Consider the following 17,995-nt stretch of genomic DNA (forward strand, 5'->3'; position numbering starts at 1 on the left):
TTGCGAGACTCACAAGAGGTGCTGATGGAGCCGGGCCGATGCCTGCGCATTGACCACTGATCAATGACTGACCAGTCATGTGAAGACCTATGGATTACTCTTTTCACGGCCAGGACTATTAACCACGGATGTGAGGTCGAGTGATGGTCTCCATCTGAAACGACTGTAACAATGCCAGCGCTGTGTCCCCACGCTTGTCTTATTTCGTTGTGATCGCATGTACGTGCACAAATAGATGGAGAAAGTTCGAGCGGTCATCTTTAAGATGCGCTGGCAGGCCAGTACATTTGGCATTGCGCACTTGCGCTTGATGAAACCTATTGCGAAGTAACATCGTCGCCATTACACGGCGCTACCGTAAGACGTGAGAAAGAACGCCGCTCTGCGCCAGACTCATTGCACGACAAGCTTATGCATCTTCCACCACTGTAGTCTGTAGACCCTTTGGATCCTTGACGTTCACCGCCTGCACGTAAGAGTACAACTTCTCCTTCGCACCTTCCTCGTCGTTACGCTTGCGTGATATCCGTACACGAAGGCGGAAAGGAACACCTTTGATGCCAGACTCCCAGACCTTCTTGTTGAGTTGTGGATCAAGGCGGACGTCGGATGTGCCCTGTGCAGAATACAAGATTAGTACTGAGCATATCTGAGCTATTGAAACATTGCCGACATACCATAGCCTTCGCCGCGAACTCTCTGATAGCCTTGACGGCCCTCGGTGCCCGCTTCTTGAACGTCACGCCGTGAACCTTTCCATATCTGTTAGATTCTCGCTCTTGTCTTCAGTCTTCCGTCCGATGCCATCGGCCCGCGATTGCAGGGACAAGATGGCCATCCGTGGACTTCATCAAACTGAACGTACATGCTTGTGGAGGTGGATGGTGTATTCGCGCGCGACAACATCCTCAATGGCGCTGCGACCCTGCCCGGTCTTGCCAGCGGACGGCTTCTTTGACTTCGACTGCTGAGACATTGCGCTTAGCAAGCGGTGCGTGGACGTCCAACTACTGCGACTACGAAGGCTGGATGTTCGCTGTCTTATGTTCAATTTGCGTGCGAAGGGAAGAGCCGCGGCAGAAGTCTTGGCGTCTACGCTAAGCCGCGTTCAGCACTGATACTCGAGCGGCCGCAACGCTGCGACACCAGCACTACTCAAGGCAGCCTTGTGAACAGCAGCAAAACGATCTTCGAGTCTACACTTGTGACATGCTGAACCGAATGCGATTCGCATGAGCGTATCTTTCCAATGCGTCGCGCAGTCATCCAGAATCTGCGCACCTTCCGCCGACCGAACCCACGTAAAGCGCTCAAGCAGCTGCGCATTGGCGGACCGTACAATGCCTTATTCCAGCGTTCGGTAGCGAACCGCAACCCGCAACAAACACTGCAGCAATCGATGCGCTTCACCAGGCGAGTATCGACGCCCATAGCTGTCGCAGGTCTTGCCGCCGCTGGGTACTATGGCTACCAGCAGTATCAGCACCAAGGGATTGTACCATCCAACAGCCCCACTACGACTTCACTTGCACCAAGCGTTACATCGGGACAGAGTAGGCCTTACAGCACTGGAACTGCAGACACTCAAGTTGCCGGCGTAAGCGAGTCGGTCGACGTGCTAGGCGCGACTCAATTGCCAGAGGCTGTCCGCAAGGCGCTTGTTGTAGACCAGGGCAACCTTTACACTGCGCAAATACCGGCAGATCAGCCCATCAGCAAAGAGACCGACCAATCCGGTCGCAAAGTGCTCGAGATGCTTACCCCCGAGCAAGCCACGGCCATGCTGCGGAGAAACGAGGAGAGCTACCTTGTAGGCAGAGGGGAAGGCGTGGTGCGGTATGATGTCGTGCAGATACCCAGCAATGACCCAATAGAGGATGACCACGTCGAAAAGATCGTTGAGGTGCCTGACACGATCGCTGCTGCCGAAGACGGCAAGACGAGGTCGGACTGGATGTTCTGGGGTGTCTTCGACGGTCACGCTGGCTGGACTACATCTGCTAAGCTAAGGCAAACACTAGTGTCGTATGTGGCAAGGGAGCTCAACGCGACCTACAAGTCGGCGCTGCAGGATCCCAAACTTACCTTTCCGACGCCGGACGCGGTGGATGCGGCCATCAAGAAAGGCTTCGTGACGCTAGATAACGAGATCACGCACGACAGTGTAGCCAAGGTTCTGAAATCGCAGTCAAAGGTCGTCGCTGCGGAGATTCTTGCGCCTGCGCTATCCGGCTCATGCGCACTCCTTTCATTCTACGATTCACGCTCGAAGGAGCTCAAGGTAGCATGCACAGGCGACTCGCGTGCTGTACTTGGCCGACGAGGTAGCAGTGGCAAATGGACCGCCACCGCTCTATCGATCGATCAAACTGGTGGCACAGCGTCAGAAGATGCCAGGCTGCGAGCTGAACACCCTGGCGAGCCGTATGTCACGCAGAATGGGCGAATCCTAGGCGGTCTTGAGCCAAGCCGAGCGTTCGGCGACGCCATCTATAAGTGGTCTACGGAGACGCAGAAAAAGCTGAATGCGTCTTACTTCGGCCGTTCACCGTCGAAGCTTTGTAAGACGCCGCCGTACGTTACCGCCGAGCCCGTCGTTACCACTACCAAGGTAGACCCTACCAAGGGCGACTTTGTGGTCATGGCGTCAGATGGACTGTGGGAGATGCTCACTAATGAAGAAGTCGTCGGTTTGGTTGGCCAGTGGCTCGAGAAGCAAGCGTCGATTAGCGGCACCAATCTGACTGTTGGCCGGTCTGCTAACAGCGCTGGTGGCTGGTTACAGAGTTGGTTTAGCACGCAGAAAGCCGCTTCTCTTCCCGTTGAGCATCACGACTTAAAAGATGAGGGTGGTCAGCGTGCGCCAATCCGGCAGCAGCAATGGGGTGTCCAAACGGGCCAAGACCAACGATTTGTCGTAGAGGATCGGAATGCTGCGACCCACCTGGTGCGAAACGCATTGGGTGGGAAAGACTCGGACATGCTGTCTGCGCTCCTCACACTGCCAGCGCCGTATAGTCGGCGATACAGAGACGATCTGACAGTGCAGGTTATCTTCTTCGGCGAAGGCGAAGGCAATGGGAGGGTTGAACTGAACAAGGAGGCGTCCGCAACGGCGAATGGGAACGAAGCATTAAAGGCGAAGCTTTAGAGCTTTCTCAATGCCACAGCATGGCAAGGGTGTTATTGTGGCGTGGTATGGAGGCATCTTGATACCCTTTCCTTGAGCAGACGGCACCAGCATACTTTCCTAGAGGAGTCGGCATTGTTTGTACATCTAGAGCACGCGACTCCGACGTCTAACATCCAATGCATGGCACATATGTGCCACCTTCTACGCCACCAACCTCTTCTTCTCTTCATCGTCTGCAAGGTCATCGTGAGACATGCTCGCAGGCCGGTGATAGCTCAGTGGTTCCTTCAACTCGTGGTCCGCGTCATATGGCCTGGGTGTCGTGGCGGCGCTGCGATCCGGCATATCGCGGTTTGTAAGCATTTCCTTGCCATCTACAGGCGAGTGGTATGAATATGCGCGCTTCCGAGTGAAAGGCGCTGCAGAGACTTTGCGCTGCTGGAAGAGCACGATTGCTGCAAGGATAATGTGCACGAAGTAGCTGAAGACCTCTGTTAGTGTCGAGACCTTGTGAAGAAAGGATGAGTCTTACATTACGAGCATGCATATAGCAGACCAAGCAAAGTAGTATCCTACACCGAGGGCAGAATGAAAGTATGTTCCGGGATGCCAGCCTTTCTTGAAGGTCCACGGGCAGAAGTCTGCGCCTACGGTGTACTGGCCGTCCTTATACGACAACGTGAACAAGCAGGTACTCTCCATACCAAACTGTGTGCCCCAGCCTAGCAAGCCAATGACGGCGCAGATTGCGGACAGTCCAGCTCTGGGAGCGCCTGCACGACGCTGGATGATGCTATCGGCAATGCTGAGGACAGCGAGCAGGAGTGGGATCGTCAGCCAGAAGAACGCCGTACCTCTGTAGCCGCCGTCAGTCAGCGTGTGGGACGTATAGAAAGCGGGAAAGATAGCCTACATTCTGTCGACTTCCACATCGCCGCTCTTGTGCCATCGATCGTTAATCTCCCACGAGTACCCAGTAAGAACGACCATAAAGATGCCAGCCAGCAGGAACATCACATTAAGTATGGCAGCCGTGACGGAGAGACCGAGCAGCGTTCGGCGCCATGCAGTGTTGAAGGTTTCGCCATAGAAGGAAGCCTGTCTCTTGTATTTGACGCGATGCTGCAGGGAAAGGTGCACCATATTCACGTCGCAAAGCCTTGAATGCAATGCTCGTGACTCTTGCTTGTCTGCCCCGTTTCCCAAGGAAGCTCGGAAAGTGAGAATCTGAACTTTCTCCGGCGTGTCACGATGGGAGAGAACAGACGCAGATGAAGACGCAGGAGACTTATGAGGCGGATACCATACATACTAGCCATTCGGACTCGGACTTGCGCCCGCGCCACGAGGCGTTCGTATCCGTCCAGCTCTACACAAGGTGGGCTAGATGACTTGGCGGCGTGGTGGCAGTGAGATTTCTGAAACATATCTTACACACAGCCTCAGCTTCGGGCTATCGCGCGGGCGACAAACGCGGATGCTGACCGTCCTGCCTGAGCTCCAGGAACCGAGAGACTCTCAAAGTCGGATAGATGCGCGCACGAGGTATGCACGTCAAGAGTCGTTCTCGTGGGCATGTAGCACCTTGCGTGGGAGTTGGGTATTAACTGGAAAGATGAAGTTTGTGTTTCCCGCAGAGGTAGCGGCTAATCGGCGGGAAGCCGCGCAAGTGGTTTCTCTCAGCTGACCGCTTGCAAGCCACGAACAGTATTCGCGACATAGTCCGTACGTAGAACTATGCTCTGACGGACACCATCCACTGCAACCCATACGGCATTGCAATCGTGTGCCATCATCGACGAATAGTCCAAGGTAGATTGCATTGTAAGCATCACTACTAGGCGCAAGACACAGAAGAAGCTTGATCGAGCTGTTGCTCGGTGCCCTTATCAGCAGCAACGCCTCAGCAGGCACCATGTATGATTAAAGTGCTGACGGAGAGTCAAAGCTCAGAGAAGGGACTCGCTAGACGCGCACTTCTAGATGGTGAGCATAATGGCAACTTTTGTACAGGCTTAACGTCTAAGGCGATGAGGCTCGAAGCCTGCCTGTCTACCCATGCTGTACGGCGCGGTATTGCCATGTGCGTTTGGCTATCCACACGCCGTTGAGAAGCGTATCGTGTTGCTGCCCACGCTTGCCAATGGATATCTAATACAAGTTATCCGCCCCTCTGGGGACCAGTGACTCCAACCCTTGCGGGCATTGTTGGAAGATTATCTCTATTGACGCCTGTCATTTATCCTACTGCTGACCATGGTGGACAGGCTGCATAGATGCCTGATCCGGTGGTCCAGAGCACTAGGTGCACTACCGTGGGTACTTCGTTATGAGTTCGTTATCATGAATGTCGTGAATCACTTTGCACAGATGAGATGATTGCACCTCATTATCGATCATCGGCGAATGCCAAATGCTGACCGTCCGCCAAGGAGTGAGGCCGGGTCAGTGAAGAGTTTAAGAATAGCAGGCTTGCGAGAGGGCCGGCTTTGAGCTTTCGCATAGGTATTCGCATATGCGACCATGGGACCCACAATGCCAACGTCGTCAAGGCCCGGGAATTTGGGAGGATGCTCTGGCTCGTTGAGCGACGGAACCCTGACCAGAGGAGGGCTCTCTGCGAGCGGGCGGAAATTAATATCATCAGTGTTCACACCGGCTTCGGCAGCTGCTTTCTCATAGTAGGCACGCCAGCGATCATCGAGCTCCGCCCACTTTTGCTCCATGAGCTTGAATGTTGGCGACCCGGAGCCGTATTCCTCACGGAAGCGCGCAGCAAACTCCATGATCTGTTTACGAGCAGATTCCCAATGTTTGAGCAACTCTTTGCAGCTTGATGGACTGCAATGCTCAGGCAGGTAAGGGTCGGGCTTGATGTGGAAGTTAGCGTGCCCCAGTTTGAAGGCCCACTCATCCGTCTCCTCGGAGATTGCCATTGGCGGAATCTCGGAGAAGGGTAGCAGCGCAGATGTCGACCGTGCCCTTCCGAATGATACCATTGATGGCTTTGAGGACAACGGTGGTGTTGGCATGCTGGTGTGAACGGGTGTCATTACGGGCGTACCCAGTATGGACCCTGTTACGCTGGGAGCTGCTATGCTTGGCGATTGCAGGGGTGACTGGACTTCTTCTGCCGCGTGGGCAGAAAGCTCAGCTGTTACGGGAGGAAGAAGGGGTGTAGATACGAGCTCTTGCCCGTCTGCGAAATCGTCCGACTGGTCCGGGATCTGTATGTCTGCTGGCTTGTTCGGCCGTGACAGTGCTCGCGGCCGAGAAACAGCATTCTCGACCGGCTGGTTGTCGATTGGGGTGAAGGGTGGAGTTGACAGAAGCACAGGCTCCACTGGCGCAATCACGGAGCGTCGGAAGGACGGCAACCTTACAGACGACGACCGAGAAGGTGGCGCGCTCCAGTTCGAGATGCTTGTGACGGAGAGTGAGGCTCTATGTTCCTTCCAGCGCCTGGAAATTGAGGGCCAGTGCCGACTTAGCCGCGCGGTGAAGCTGTCTGAACTGTACTCGCCAGATCGCCGCCGCTTCGGGGAGCGCGTCCCGGGAAGCTCACCATCATTGAAGCAATCGTCGCCAGGCAACCACTCCAGAGTCGACGGCGGGTTGCCTGACAGTTGCGAAGACCGCAACCTCGTGCGGTGTTCGCAAAGTATAGTGGTATCACCTGTGAAAGTAAGTATATGTACAGTTCACACGGTTCGTTCTAAAGCATACAGATACATATGGGTTCGTCAACAGGTCCGGAATCCTCAGCTGGATCTTCTACTAGATCGTGTAGCGCGGGTTTGGTGAGATTGACAGGCGAGTCCGGACTGATCAGAGACGAGCTGGAGCTGGGCCAGCGGTTGTGGCTTCGAATGGATGACGGTGTAGTCGGCGACGATGCGGTAGACGCGCCTGACGAATTGCGCGAGTGAGTCGGTGATGCTTGATATGACTGCTCGAAGCACTGCATGTCGGCCCGATGATTGTTGGGTTTCGAGGGCCCCGGTATAGTAGATGAACGCCTTCTATTCATATTGTACGTGATCTCGAGCTGGAGTTCGTCATATGCGCGCGGACATAATGAATGTTGCTATACATGCATGCGCGTTTGGAATTGAGTTGTGTGGCTTTCACAGGTGCCACGAGCTGCGTGCGCCGCACTGCAATGCGCTGGCACGAGTCGCCGGTAAGCTGTCGCCAACGATGCGATTGTGCCTGCGTCAAACAAAGCCAACGTCGCCGAAAGGAGTGGATGCAGTCTCAGGTGCAGACTGAAGTGGATGGTGGGCAACGAGAAAGGAAGGGAGCGACAATGGGTTGGAAGGTGCCGTCGCGCCCGAGGTGAACAGACGCGGCAAGCTCCAAAAAGCAGAGCTGTCCCCGGGAGTTGAGTTCAGGCGCCGAACGGCGAAGGTGAATTGGCGGGTGAGGGAAAGAATTTGTGGTGAGCCGAAGCATTACTAGAGCGTTCGGTTCCTGGCTGCCGCTGTCCGCAGGAAGCTAGAAGAGCGGGATGATCCACCGAGAAAACTCAGATTCACGGCAGCACGATCGCTTGCAGGCCGACCCATGCCCTGTCGCTGTCGAGAGCCGCAGCGGCAGAATGCTCCATTGAGGCGGGGAAGCGTCTGGGAGCGTCGCACCTCCCACAATTTGGCGGCTGTAACAGGATGCCAGCTCATCTTGCATGCCAATGGAACAGTCCCAATACAGCGAGTCGCACGCAATAAGGTGCGGGCACAAACCGAAAATGAAAGCGCTCCGCCAGCGCGTCTCCGAAAGCAACCCCCTCAGGTACCACAGGCCGACACCGAAAGCCCTCAAGCTTTCTCGCAGAGTCCGCCTTCTGGCCGAGGTACTGCCCCCGTCAAAAAGCATTGGTCTGTTCAACGCTCTGCAGCCACCACCTGCGCTAGAGCGAGCGGCCCAGAGAATGGCCGCAAGGCCTGCCGTCGGCTAAAATGTCTGGCGTACGGACTTCTCCAGACTTTTCGCAGCGCGATCGCTGTCTCCGCCGCTTTATAATTCTTCGACGTTTTGTCGTCGATCGCGACACCGTAGAAACTCAGACGAAACCTCCGTGGACGATGTTGTGCGACGGGACAAGAATAGCATTGTAATGTGTTTGCTGTAGGTCTGAGGTTTCGCAGCATGACAAACTTCAACTTTGGGAATGGATGCAGGATGACCCTGTGGCACCGCGGCTGCAGCCACGAACCCGGTCGTGCATCGATTGTCAAACCCACGCCCTCGCCATGCAACGCTTTCGACCTTTGCGACAGACGTGCAAGGTGTTCACGAATCTTGTAGATCATGCCCTCTTCCAGCAGCGCTGTCGCGTAGTCAGCTGCAGCAACATTGGTGGGTTACCGCACGCCGCAGCGTTGAGGTTTCGAGTTCTCCGGGTGGCTTTCAGAGCGCCGTCTCCCGGCTGTTTCAACAGTGCTTTTGCGATTGTCTGTTCGTCATCACTATGAATGTCCGCGCTCGTTGTGCGGACACTTGCCAATCGCACAGCTGTGAGTGTGAGAGCACCACGAAGTCAAGGTAGTGCCGCTGTCGTTACTGGTGACTGGAGATCAGGCTGCGCACGCGACATATCTCACGGACTAGGATCTGATTGTGAGAAGATCTAGCCATTTGTCGACATCCCAATACGGTCGCATTTCGTGACCTAGCTGCCGGACATGCTAACCGGAGTACCCTACTGTGACCTCTCAAGCCAAGCTGTCATTAACGATGGTTCTCTGCAGCCCCGCCGTTTCAGAACGTGGAAAAGCAAGTAGCCGAGGCTGTGGCTTCTGCTACGGTACGCCAGCGGTTATTAGCCTGCTGTAGCTGCGCGATCAGCGCATCGTGAATCGCGCTACTTGGCTACTACTACTGTGCGTGATCGCGTCACTGGATTGTCACGTTGAGTGATCGCCGGAGGAGATACTGTAGCATTTGTCGTGGGTTGTGCTCAATGCCGAAACGAAGTCTTGTTGCTGAGCACCGATAGTTTCACTGAAGGCACACCGTACTTTGCTGCTTCTGTAAGGGTTGCGACGCTTTTGATGGAGATATGCAACCTGGAGGCTGGGACTGCCACGTTTTGTATGCGGTGCTTCTCGTCACCGTAGAATGGCAGTCCCCTGTACCAGGTTCTTGGAAGTCCGCGTGCTGCTGTGCCCTGCGGACGACTTCCCCGTCTGGAGCTGGGGCACACGACGTCCTCTTCCGAGCACAGCGGAGCCTGGTTGCCGAGCTTCTCCATTGGTGGCAAGAAGTTTTCGGACGGTTTCGGAGACCATGCTATCAGCAACTATCAAGGAATAAAGTTACGACACCCAATATCTCACCCATTGTGCTTTCTGTGCTTCCGAGCCTTCAAACTGCATGAGGTTGAGCTGCTGTGAACGTCTAATTCAGGTGCGTCAATGGGGAGTCACGCACCTTGAAGTCGTTCTCTGTTATGTCATCGAAGCCTTCCTCTACCTTCGGTTCGCGATATCGAGCAGCGTACCCCGTGAATGCCAATTTCGGAAGCATCGTCCTCTTCTCGGGATTCATCTGCGACGTGTCAACCACTGAAACACATAACATTGACGCGTGGACGAGTCGACTCCAGCATCACTTACCAAGTCCCCAGCCAAGGCTCGCACAGTATCGTTGTGTTCGCAGAGCTTTGCAGACGCTGTGAAATGAACAAGACGAATGGGAACCTTCAGTTGCTTCGACAGGCCCACCCAAGCCGCCCTAGTCTCAATATCTGCGTTGGTGTTGTCGACAGCGACAGAGTGACCGCTCGACACGTATTCTGCTGCAACCTTCATGCACTTCTCGCGGGTTTTCAGTATGTCCTGGTTCACCCGCTCGTAGCCAAGAGGTTGCAGGTGCTGCCAATAAAATGTGGACTTCCCGGCTCCAGGACTGCCGCAGAGGAGAACTATCTCCACATCGTGCTTCTTAGCGAAATTGCTGCGGTCTATTTCAGACGTCGGCCTGGATGCAACATATGCGGCTGGGTCGAAACCGCGCACGAATGGCTTCACCCTCTCTCCAAGGAAGTATTCTTCCGGAGTGCGGAACGGCATATTGACGTTCGCAGCGAAATCGCGATCGCAGCATGAGTGATCTTTCCGAATGCCAGCAGCTTTATCCGCCTCTCGACCTGCTGCATCGCCAACGAAGATGCATTTCTCGTGGTCTATGTCACCCGCATCCAACAAACCATGGTCTCTAAGCATTTGCTCCCACATGCCAGGTCTAGGTTTCCGGAAGATGTCGTGATCAGTAGCCGCATATACAGTGATTGGCAAATCTAGCGCATTCAGTACAGCAGTAACTCGGCCTTTGAGGTTGTTGAGACTGCGCATGCCCTCTTTCGGTGTCTTACTGGTGGGGCGTAGACTGACCGCAGCTTGGTTTGACATGACGACAATCACGTAGCCGTCCTGATGGAGCTTCTTCAGGCGGGATGGGACAGTCGTATGCCACCATTGCCAGTCGTCTGCTCCTCTGGCAAACCTGTTCTTCGACTTCGTCATGACCAATGTGTCATCGAAGTCAAAGGCAGCAATCTTTACAAGTTTTGAAATGGTTGGTCTCTCATTATAACGGCCAACCAGAAGCGTGTCATGCAGTACATGGAAGGTAACCTTCTCCGGCGCTTTCTGGGAGGTTGGAGTGAAGAAGTTCGCAGCCGTTGTTGCCACAGCCCTTCGTTTGGCTGGCGGCGGCGACACGTCTCGATCTGTCGATGTGACTCGCTTCAGTGTGGACGGCGGCATAGTCATACAGCTCCAGTACTTCCGTTCTAGTTTGACGGGACGCTTGTAGCAACGTACTGTTAACGTAGGTTGCGACATGCGGGCGCTGTGCACCAAGTGGCAGACGCGAAGGGAAAGCGCGACGAGCACGGACCAAGTGAATTACGCGATACTCGATGAGTAGATTGTTCACTTTGTTGCATCCATTCCTCTGCATCGTTATCCCATCAATACGAAAAATCTCAAGCCGCCCAAACTGGTACCAAGCTTCGCTCGCAATCGATGATGATGCGGAATGCGCCAACGGCTTCAAAACTACGCGATGTCTGAATATTGCTCGTGAAAGATACATGCCCTGCTGAACGCCATGCTATCCTGCTTTCCATCGCAGACATCATGCAGCCAAACCCCGTCGCTAATGTATTATTTAAACCTTCCGTCTACCGAAACGACCGCGCCTCTCCTCCGGCCCTTTCTCACCGACGCCCATCGTCTCTGCATTGCGCCATGCCTTTTTGCTTCCCCTCTTCCGCCCAGTCTTGACATCTCTTCTCGATGCACAGCAACAGCACTGTCCGAGCATGATCAGCCATGCCAGAATACTGGTAGCCGCCGCGATCCACATAAAAACAAACATCTCCCTGCCAATGCTTGCACCGATATTCAGACTTGTCTGGCTGGTGATGGCGTCCTGCATAATTGTGAACAGAACCGTCGCAATGACCGCGGCAACGGTGACAAGGAGCGCTGCCAGGAATGTGAACATCATAATGGGCAGGGTGGCCCATCGACTGAAGACTGATATTGGTACGAGGAATATCATCAAGAATGACAGGCAGGCGCCGCTGAGGAAGAGACCGAACATCCAATTCGAGACCGTCCGGATGAGACTAAGGATATCGTTGACCTCTGCGGGTAGAGCGACTAAGATCGGTCAGCGTGATTCGTCAGTCCCCTAAGGAATAGACTGACTAGTAGCGCCTGACAGCAACTGGCTCTGCAGGATCTCCACAGGATTGAACCAGTACAGAGTCTGCGGAGCGGAACACTCAACGGTGCCTTGACCATTGTATCCTTCGCAGAAGCCCCACAATCCTACGGTATAGAAATCGTGCAACCCAAGAGTTTGCGCAATAGAATTTATAAGCGTCGCATCAGGCACGGTTACGGGGATGATGTTGGTCAAGTCCAGTCGGATAAAATAAATTTGGTTGAGCGTTGAGTTGACCTGAGTGTCTCCGAGTTCGACCAGTATCAGGAAAACCACAGCAATGAGTAGGCAGAAGGAGGCGATCAAAGCCCAGCAAAGACGTGTCCGCGTAGCTCGTTTGACTTGCGCTTTCGAGGGCTCAAAGTCGTTTGTGAGGGTACGCTCGGTATGTGTGCTGTTGCGGACGAAGTCGTCACCAGTCTCCTCATTGTTCCTCCTCTTGCGGCCAAACATCGTGGGCACCTGTGTCAATATGGCACAAAATTTGTGAAAGGGTAAACTGGCGTAAGAAGAGATGGCTACGGCCGAATTGACGGTCGAGTGTACGACGAGGATGGGGCGTACAATGCACCTCACCTACCGTTGGTTTAGGCTTACGACATCATCAATGCCAGACCAGAGTCAAGCGTCGTTGGCCATGTGCGTGTCCAGTTGCCGCAGCATCGATATTCCCACCACGCAACGTCACCGACAAAATGTTCACGCAGAGATGGCGCGAACAACCACCCGCTAAGAAACTCTATTAACGCTGATCCGCGGCGACACATCCCTCCTCTCCCCACATTGGGTTGTCACGGATCGCTTTACTTAACATTAATCGCTCTGCTTCAGCCTGACTCTAGGCAGACTTCCCAAGTTTTGGGTTTGGCCAATGCGGTTTGGGCATGGAATAGCATCCGACCCATCCGCTACCCCGTTGGAAGTGTCACTGTAGACCCAAATTTTTGAACACAAACGTCATCCGAGCATCTGCTGAACGCGTGTAGGTTTGCCCTCCCAACGTTGACCCCAAAGGGTGACGAACGTCCAGCTTGACCAGCGCGTGCCGCGTGTTTCGCGAGGTGAGTGGTATCCGTAAATCTTTCCACCACATAGTTACGCCTCGCTGGTTCTTCGCTGGACGCTGTTACCAATCTTCTCTGTTCTCGCCGCTCTCGCCCTCTCAGCCAACCTCACCGCGTGTGACCGGTGCGGCGCCATGCTACCCACGACGCTGTGGTTGCTGTGCTTGGCAGCCATTAGCGCACGAGCACAGAGTGACTACCCGACATACACTGGCACATTCTCAACATTGTCGTCTGTTCCAACCTCGGATTTCGCGGGCTCGGGGTACACGTACTTGACCTATACCGCTCAGAGTTCGGTTTCGTCATCTAGCAACAGCAATGCCACAGCAACAAGAAGTTCGAATTCGCAGATTACACGGTCGACAACTTCGGAGTCGATCCTTCAGATTACGGCCAACCCGACATCGAATAGTGCAAACCTCACAGCAACGCGAACATCGAGCTCAGCAACACCGGTCAATACAATCCCTTGCAACAATTACCCTGAATTTTGCAACCGACAGTGTATGGTGACACTTCGCTTGTACCCCGTTGGGAAATGCTAAACTTGGCGTAGATAGCAATATCACCGAAGTGTGTGCTCACAACTCGGCTTTCGTGGTGAGAAACAACGCTGCCAGCAACCAGCAATTGTCGATCACGGACCAGTTGAACGATGGGGTACGGATGTTGCAAGGCGAGACACACTACGTCAACAACACCATCTACAACTGCCATACCACCTGCGACCTTCTGAATGCGGGAACTTGGCAGTCGGAACTCGAGACTCTTGTCGGTTGGCTGGAGCAGAATCCATATGACGTGGTCACGTTTTTGATTGTCAACAGCGACTATCGCAACGTGCAGGATTACGTTGCTCCCATCCAGAATTCTGGAATTGCCAGCTACCTGTATGAGCCAGAGTTCGTCCCGCAATACAGACAACAATGGCCCACACTCGGTCATATGATCCTCACGGGCAAGCGCGTGGTAATGTTCATGGATTACAATGCCAACCAGACGGAGGTACCTTATATATTGGACGAATTCGCCCATATTTGGGAGACTCCATTCTCGCCTACCAACCAGAGCTTCCCATGCTCACAGCAGCGTCCACCTGGGTTGACACAGCAAGATGCCGAGGAGAGGTACATGTATCTGGCAAACCACAACCTGAACACTGCTGTGGATCTCGGCGCCCTCACGGGTGGAAGCTCAAGTGATACGATTCTGATTCCAAATTACGCCGAGCTTAATATCAGCAATGGTACGCAATACCCACAGTGCTACTGGAAGTATAGCTAACGGTCGGCTGCAGGTGCCTCCAACCAATTCGGACAGCTTGGAGCGATGCAGCAGAACTGCACCGCTGACTGGGGACGACCGCCAAACTTCCTGTTAGTCGATTACTACAATCAGGGCCTTCCAATGCAAGGATCGGTCTTCGAGGTTGCTGCTCGTGCGAACGGAGTAACTTACAATAGGAGATGCTGTGGTATCACGCAATCTGCGGCCCCTGTAATCAGGAGTAGCTTTGCTGCTCTGGCGACTGCTTTGCTGTTTTCGGTTTTGCTGGCTTGGTAACGAACAGAAAATGTGGTTGGGAGTGATAGCGAGGCGTTCACGGAGCGACAGCGTTGCACAAGCGCGGGCATCTGAATGGAGCATGCAATCCTATATACGAATAATGTCCTTGACCGAGCACACTACGTAGACGCTCCCGCAGGTCATGCGCATGGCACTGCTCACTCGTGGTGCTTACAATACTGCCCCACTGAAGATCTTGTGTGAGTAGCGACAGCGGTCTGTCCAGTGCAGAAGATCCCGGGCAGTGCTGTCTCCAGAAGAGCCTTCTCGGCAAGCACGAGACATATATGATCTAAGGGTCCCCGTCTCGGGGAGCATTTGCGATTTCTCCGTCATACCCCAAGCTATCTCCATGTGTTGACGGTCCTACTGTACCGATCGCCCAGCAACAAATGTCGCGTGCTCGACAAAAGCTTCTTTCCTGATGACATGAGCGCTCCGCAATGGTCGAACAAAGTTCAGCCCGCGCGACTGTCCTTCCTTGCTTTATATAATCCTACATTAGGCCCGACCGACGAGACATTCCAGGACCAGGTTGTCTTCTGGTACAGTCGCGCCGCGCAAGAAGCTCGGAATGCGGCTAGGAAGAGCGGACGCAGTGATGCCGCTGATGGCGATGCAGCACGCGAAGAGGAGAATGAGAAGTTGAGGCAGATTGGTTTGGCGCAGGGCATGGTGGATTTTGCGAGGTACGGCAACTTCAAACACGCAACATGTGAGGGCAGGAGTGACTGAGCGGACAGATAGGAGCTTCTCGAATGGCGAGCCTGTGGATTCCGTGGAGACAGAGAAGTCCCGCATTGTCCTGCACGAGCTGGAGGAAGGGTGGTGGATACTCGCAGTAGGCACAACGTACTACGCCATTGGATGAAGACTGACCCGCATAGTCTGTTGATCTGACGCGGCTACCTGCCATAGCGCATGCGCCCGCCGAACAAACCAAGAAGAGTGGAGAGCAGGTGCGGGCAAACCCAAGCGTGGAATATTCGTCTCGAGAAGTTAGCCCGCCTGCTTTGCTCATTCAGCAGCTCGTTCAAGCGCACTGCATCTTCTCTTTACATCACGGCCCCTCTTTGACAGAGCTCTTCGTCCGCCTAGGGCGCGCCAAACTGTGCAGCGCTCTCGACCGCTTTTGGACGCGCTTTGCGAAGACGTGGGAGGTCTTGCTGCATGGCAACCCAGCTGCAGACGTCTTCGGTGGCGTGAAGCTTGCTAGTGGTGGAGAGCTAGGCATCGGCGTTGGTGAGGAGGAGTGGGGTAGCGGAGAAAGGGAGGTTCTGGAAGACCTGAGCTACCGTACTGAAGGCTTGATCGACCTTGTCGTTTCCAGGTTTGGCGAGCCCGCAACAGCTTTAGCGTCCAGAGAAGCGTCTTTGCCGGAGGATGAACTGTTACCATGGATGGGCAGCGGTCGACAGCCTGCATCAGCCGACGGCGTAGTTTTTGGTGGACTTGGTGCTATAAGCCGCTCTTCGCTTCGCGATATCTCACTCTGGACACGCCAAGTCTACACATATGGCGAACATGCCTACGGCGTGAAGGACAATCCTTTACGTGACCGGCGGAAGCGCAGACGGCGCAATCCGCTGGAACCACAAAAGGCTGTGAACGGCAACCCATATGGCCCGCGAGGATCGCGGCAGATTGACCCGTCTGGTCTGCGGCAACGAGTACAGCATAGGGCGGCGGCCGAGCGTGCGATCGACGACGGCCAGTCTGGTCTCGACAACAACCCGATCGACCCCATAATCCTGCCAAAGGATCGGAGACCGCAGATTCACGACCGTACGGCTTCTCAAGATCACGCCGCCGACCAAGCCGAGCACACACCACAGCTCAACACAATGCATCGACCCGGAATACCGCCACCCATCGTGTCTGCTGCCGAGATAGCCCTTGACAAGGCTACCAAAAACGCCGATGAGGACATAAGTCGCGAAGACGACACGGAGAAGCCGTCAGTAAGCACCACTATGGGCATTCCTGACCAGTATATGAAATACCTCACATTCGGCTTGAGCGAGCTTGGCAGATCGAGTAAGGCAAAACGGCCTACACCGGCGTCAAGAACATCTGCTTCGAGTGAACAAACAATAAAGCCACGCAAACAACAGAACCAACTGAGCACTGGAAACTTTGCCGAAGAGAATGCTAACGACGGGGAGCCTGCAATGACCCACCTCGAACCGATGCCAGATGGGGAGACGTTACAGGCTAGGATGGCCAGACAAAGGCGCCAGGAGAACAAAGGCCACTTTCTCATTGGTCTTACTGGTGATCTCGAGGGTCTCCCTGACGGCGAAGAAGTTGACGAGACGGACGGCAGCTATCACGATGAAGGCGGAGGTCCACGCACAGTCTTGCGAACCCTACAGGTTGAATGTAGACCACGGGACGAAGATGCCATGGAAGACAACGAGAATGACCTCGAAGCGACAATGCGCCGGGACAAGGATGAAGCTACCCCAAGCGATCAAGGCACTAACAGCATGCAGCGCGTGCGTGTCCTCGTCTACGTGCACCGCCCGTTCATCTATTGCTTCATATTTGCAAACCGAACTTCGAGCTTGCAGTACGCAAGCTTCTACAAGGAATTGCATCGAACGCTAACACCGATACACAAGTCACTGCTTTCCTCAACAAGCGTTGCGAAAGTCGCGCAGCGCATTGAGTTGTCGCATGTTGAACCAGCAGACGACACCGCAAGCGTAATGAGTACTACGAGCAACAAGCTACCGCATAAAGGCGGAGCGGCGCTTAGCGAAACCAGGCCTATATTCGACCTCATATACGACCCAAGGCTGTTGACAGTGCACACCAGTATACCCAACATACCTGAACCGGGCACACCTGCTGCCGAAGGACTAGTGACTGTTGACAAGAGCAGCCAATCAAGTGTACCACCCGGGTGGACGAGGATTGATGCCTTGAATGTGCATTCGCAAGTGCTCAGCACGCTACAGAGCGTGCAGCGGAGACACAATGAGATCGAAAGGACCAGCAAGACCAGCCGTGGATGGTGGGTTGTATGTATGAGGGTGCCACCGTCTGCTCCTCCTAATGGATCGCCCGCTGCGGGTGGCAGAGACGACATCAGTAACGAGGAGCCTTCCTCAGCCGTCACCGCCCGAAGTGACGATTTGAAGACGAAACGGAGCGGCACCACGACGACATCGTTAGGGTACGCACCTTCCACCGTTAAAGCGGAGCCAGATATGCAACGTGTGGCTTTCCTGATCCGCAAATCGTCGAATTCAATACCCGGGAACAAGGTGTTGAGCAGTAGTACGGCAGCGAGTGGTATGTGGAGTACGTTCGCCCTGAGAGCTGCTCCCAACGCGGACGAGAAAGCTGGAGGAGTCAGCTCTGGCTGGGGTCCTTCATCGCTGGCGAACGGTATGGGGGTCGACGCAAGGCGGTATGTTGAAGGGCTGCTGAGCTTGAACAGATAAATCGTTGTAAAGATAACTTATGAGCATGCGGAACCGTG

The 17,995-nt window shown here is 54.4% G+C and overlaps 9 protein-coding genes across 9 annotated transcripts; 4 read left to right on the top strand and 5 right to left on the bottom strand.

Annotated features, from left to right (window-relative positions):
- Positions 1-123: 123 nt before the first annotated feature.
- BAUCODRAFT_33211 (uncharacterized protein) lies at positions 124-951 on the bottom strand. Its single transcript, XM_007677084.1, has 2 exons — positions 678-951; positions 124-616 (listed from the first exon to the last, which is right to left on the bottom strand). The coding sequence occupies exons 1-2, from the start codon at positions 678-680 to the stop codon at positions 410-412; spliced, it is 210 nt and encodes a 69-aa protein (XP_007675274.1). The 5' UTR covers positions 681-951; the 3' UTR covers positions 124-409.
- Positions 952-1,399: 448 nt separating this feature from the next.
- Positions 1,400-3,151, top strand: BAUCODRAFT_68448 (uncharacterized protein; the record flags this gene model as incomplete). The annotated part of the gene is made up of 1 exon (XM_007677244.1): positions 1,400-3,151. The coding sequence occupies one exon, from the start codon at positions 1,400-1,402 to the stop codon at positions 3,149-3,151; it is 1,752 nt and encodes a 583-aa protein (XP_007675434.1).
- Positions 3,152-3,242: 91 nt separating this feature from the next.
- Positions 3,243-4,481, bottom strand: BAUCODRAFT_453808 (uncharacterized protein). The gene is made up of 3 exons (XM_007677658.1): positions 4,047-4,481; positions 3,666-3,989; positions 3,243-3,614 (listed from the first exon to the last, which is right to left on the bottom strand). Exons 1-3 carry the CDS (start codon positions 4,274-4,276, stop codon positions 3,335-3,337), a joined length of 834 nt encoding a protein of 277 aa, XP_007675848.1. The 5' UTR covers positions 4,277-4,481; the 3' UTR covers positions 3,243-3,334.
- A 1,048-nt stretch (positions 4,482-5,529) lies between these two features.
- On the bottom strand, positions 5,530-6,687 carry BAUCODRAFT_68256 (uncharacterized protein; the record flags this gene model as incomplete). The annotated part of the gene is made up of 1 exon (XM_007677229.1): positions 5,530-6,687. A coding segment is annotated over one exon (1,158 nt), but the record flags the coding sequence as incomplete, so codon positions are not given.
- A 388-nt stretch (positions 6,688-7,075) lies between these two features.
- On the top strand, positions 7,076-7,587 carry BAUCODRAFT_454303 (uncharacterized protein). Its single transcript, XM_007677659.1, has one exon. It carries the CDS (start codon positions 7,215-7,217, stop codon positions 7,473-7,475), a length of 261 nt encoding a protein of 86 aa, XP_007675849.1. The 5' UTR covers positions 7,076-7,214; the 3' UTR covers positions 7,476-7,587.
- Positions 7,588-9,245: 1,658 nt separating this feature from the next.
- BAUCODRAFT_33217 (uncharacterized protein) lies at positions 9,246-10,959 on the bottom strand. Its single transcript, XM_007677085.1, has 3 exons — positions 9,751-10,959; positions 9,566-9,682; positions 9,246-9,504 (listed from the first exon to the last, which is right to left on the bottom strand). The coding sequence occupies exons 1-3, from the start codon at positions 10,900-10,902 to the stop codon at positions 9,451-9,453; spliced, it is 1,323 nt and encodes a 440-aa protein (XP_007675275.1). The 5' UTR covers positions 10,903-10,959; the 3' UTR covers positions 9,246-9,450.
- A 94-nt stretch (positions 10,960-11,053) lies between these two features.
- BAUCODRAFT_33218 (uncharacterized protein) lies at positions 11,054-12,520 on the bottom strand. The gene is made up of 2 exons (XM_007677086.1): positions 11,854-12,520; positions 11,054-11,805 (listed from the first exon to the last, which is right to left on the bottom strand). The coding sequence occupies exons 1-2, from the start codon at positions 12,323-12,325 to the stop codon at positions 11,309-11,311; spliced, it is 969 nt and encodes a 322-aa protein (XP_007675276.1). The 5' UTR covers positions 12,326-12,520; the 3' UTR covers positions 11,054-11,308.
- A 550-nt stretch (positions 12,521-13,070) lies between these two features.
- On the top strand, positions 13,071-14,502 carry BAUCODRAFT_68720 (uncharacterized protein; the record flags this gene model as incomplete). Its single annotated transcript, XM_007677267.1, has 3 exons — positions 13,071-13,443; positions 13,496-14,185; positions 14,237-14,502. 3 exons carry the CDS (start codon positions 13,071-13,073, stop codon positions 14,500-14,502), a joined length of 1,329 nt encoding a protein of 442 aa, XP_007675457.1.
- On the top strand, positions 14,492-17,957 carry BAUCODRAFT_575445 (uncharacterized protein; the record flags this gene model as incomplete). Its single annotated transcript, XM_007677660.1, has 6 exons — positions 14,492-15,194; positions 15,253-15,346; positions 15,393-16,109; positions 16,266-16,587; positions 16,702-17,637; positions 17,710-17,957. Exons 1-6 carry the CDS (start codon positions 14,935-14,937, stop codon positions 17,955-17,957), a joined length of 2,577 nt encoding a protein of 858 aa, XP_007675850.1. The 5' UTR covers positions 14,492-14,934.
- Between the last annotated feature and the right edge of the window lie 38 nt (positions 17,958-17,995).

Source organism: Baudoinia panamericana (genome assembly GCF_000338955.1).
Source record: "Baudoinia panamericana UAMH 10762 unplaced genomic scaffold BAUCOscaffold_5, whole genome shotgun sequence".
Lineage (NCBI taxonomy): Eukaryota > Fungi > Ascomycota > Dothideomycetes > Mycosphaerellales > Teratosphaeriaceae > Baudoinia > Baudoinia panamericana.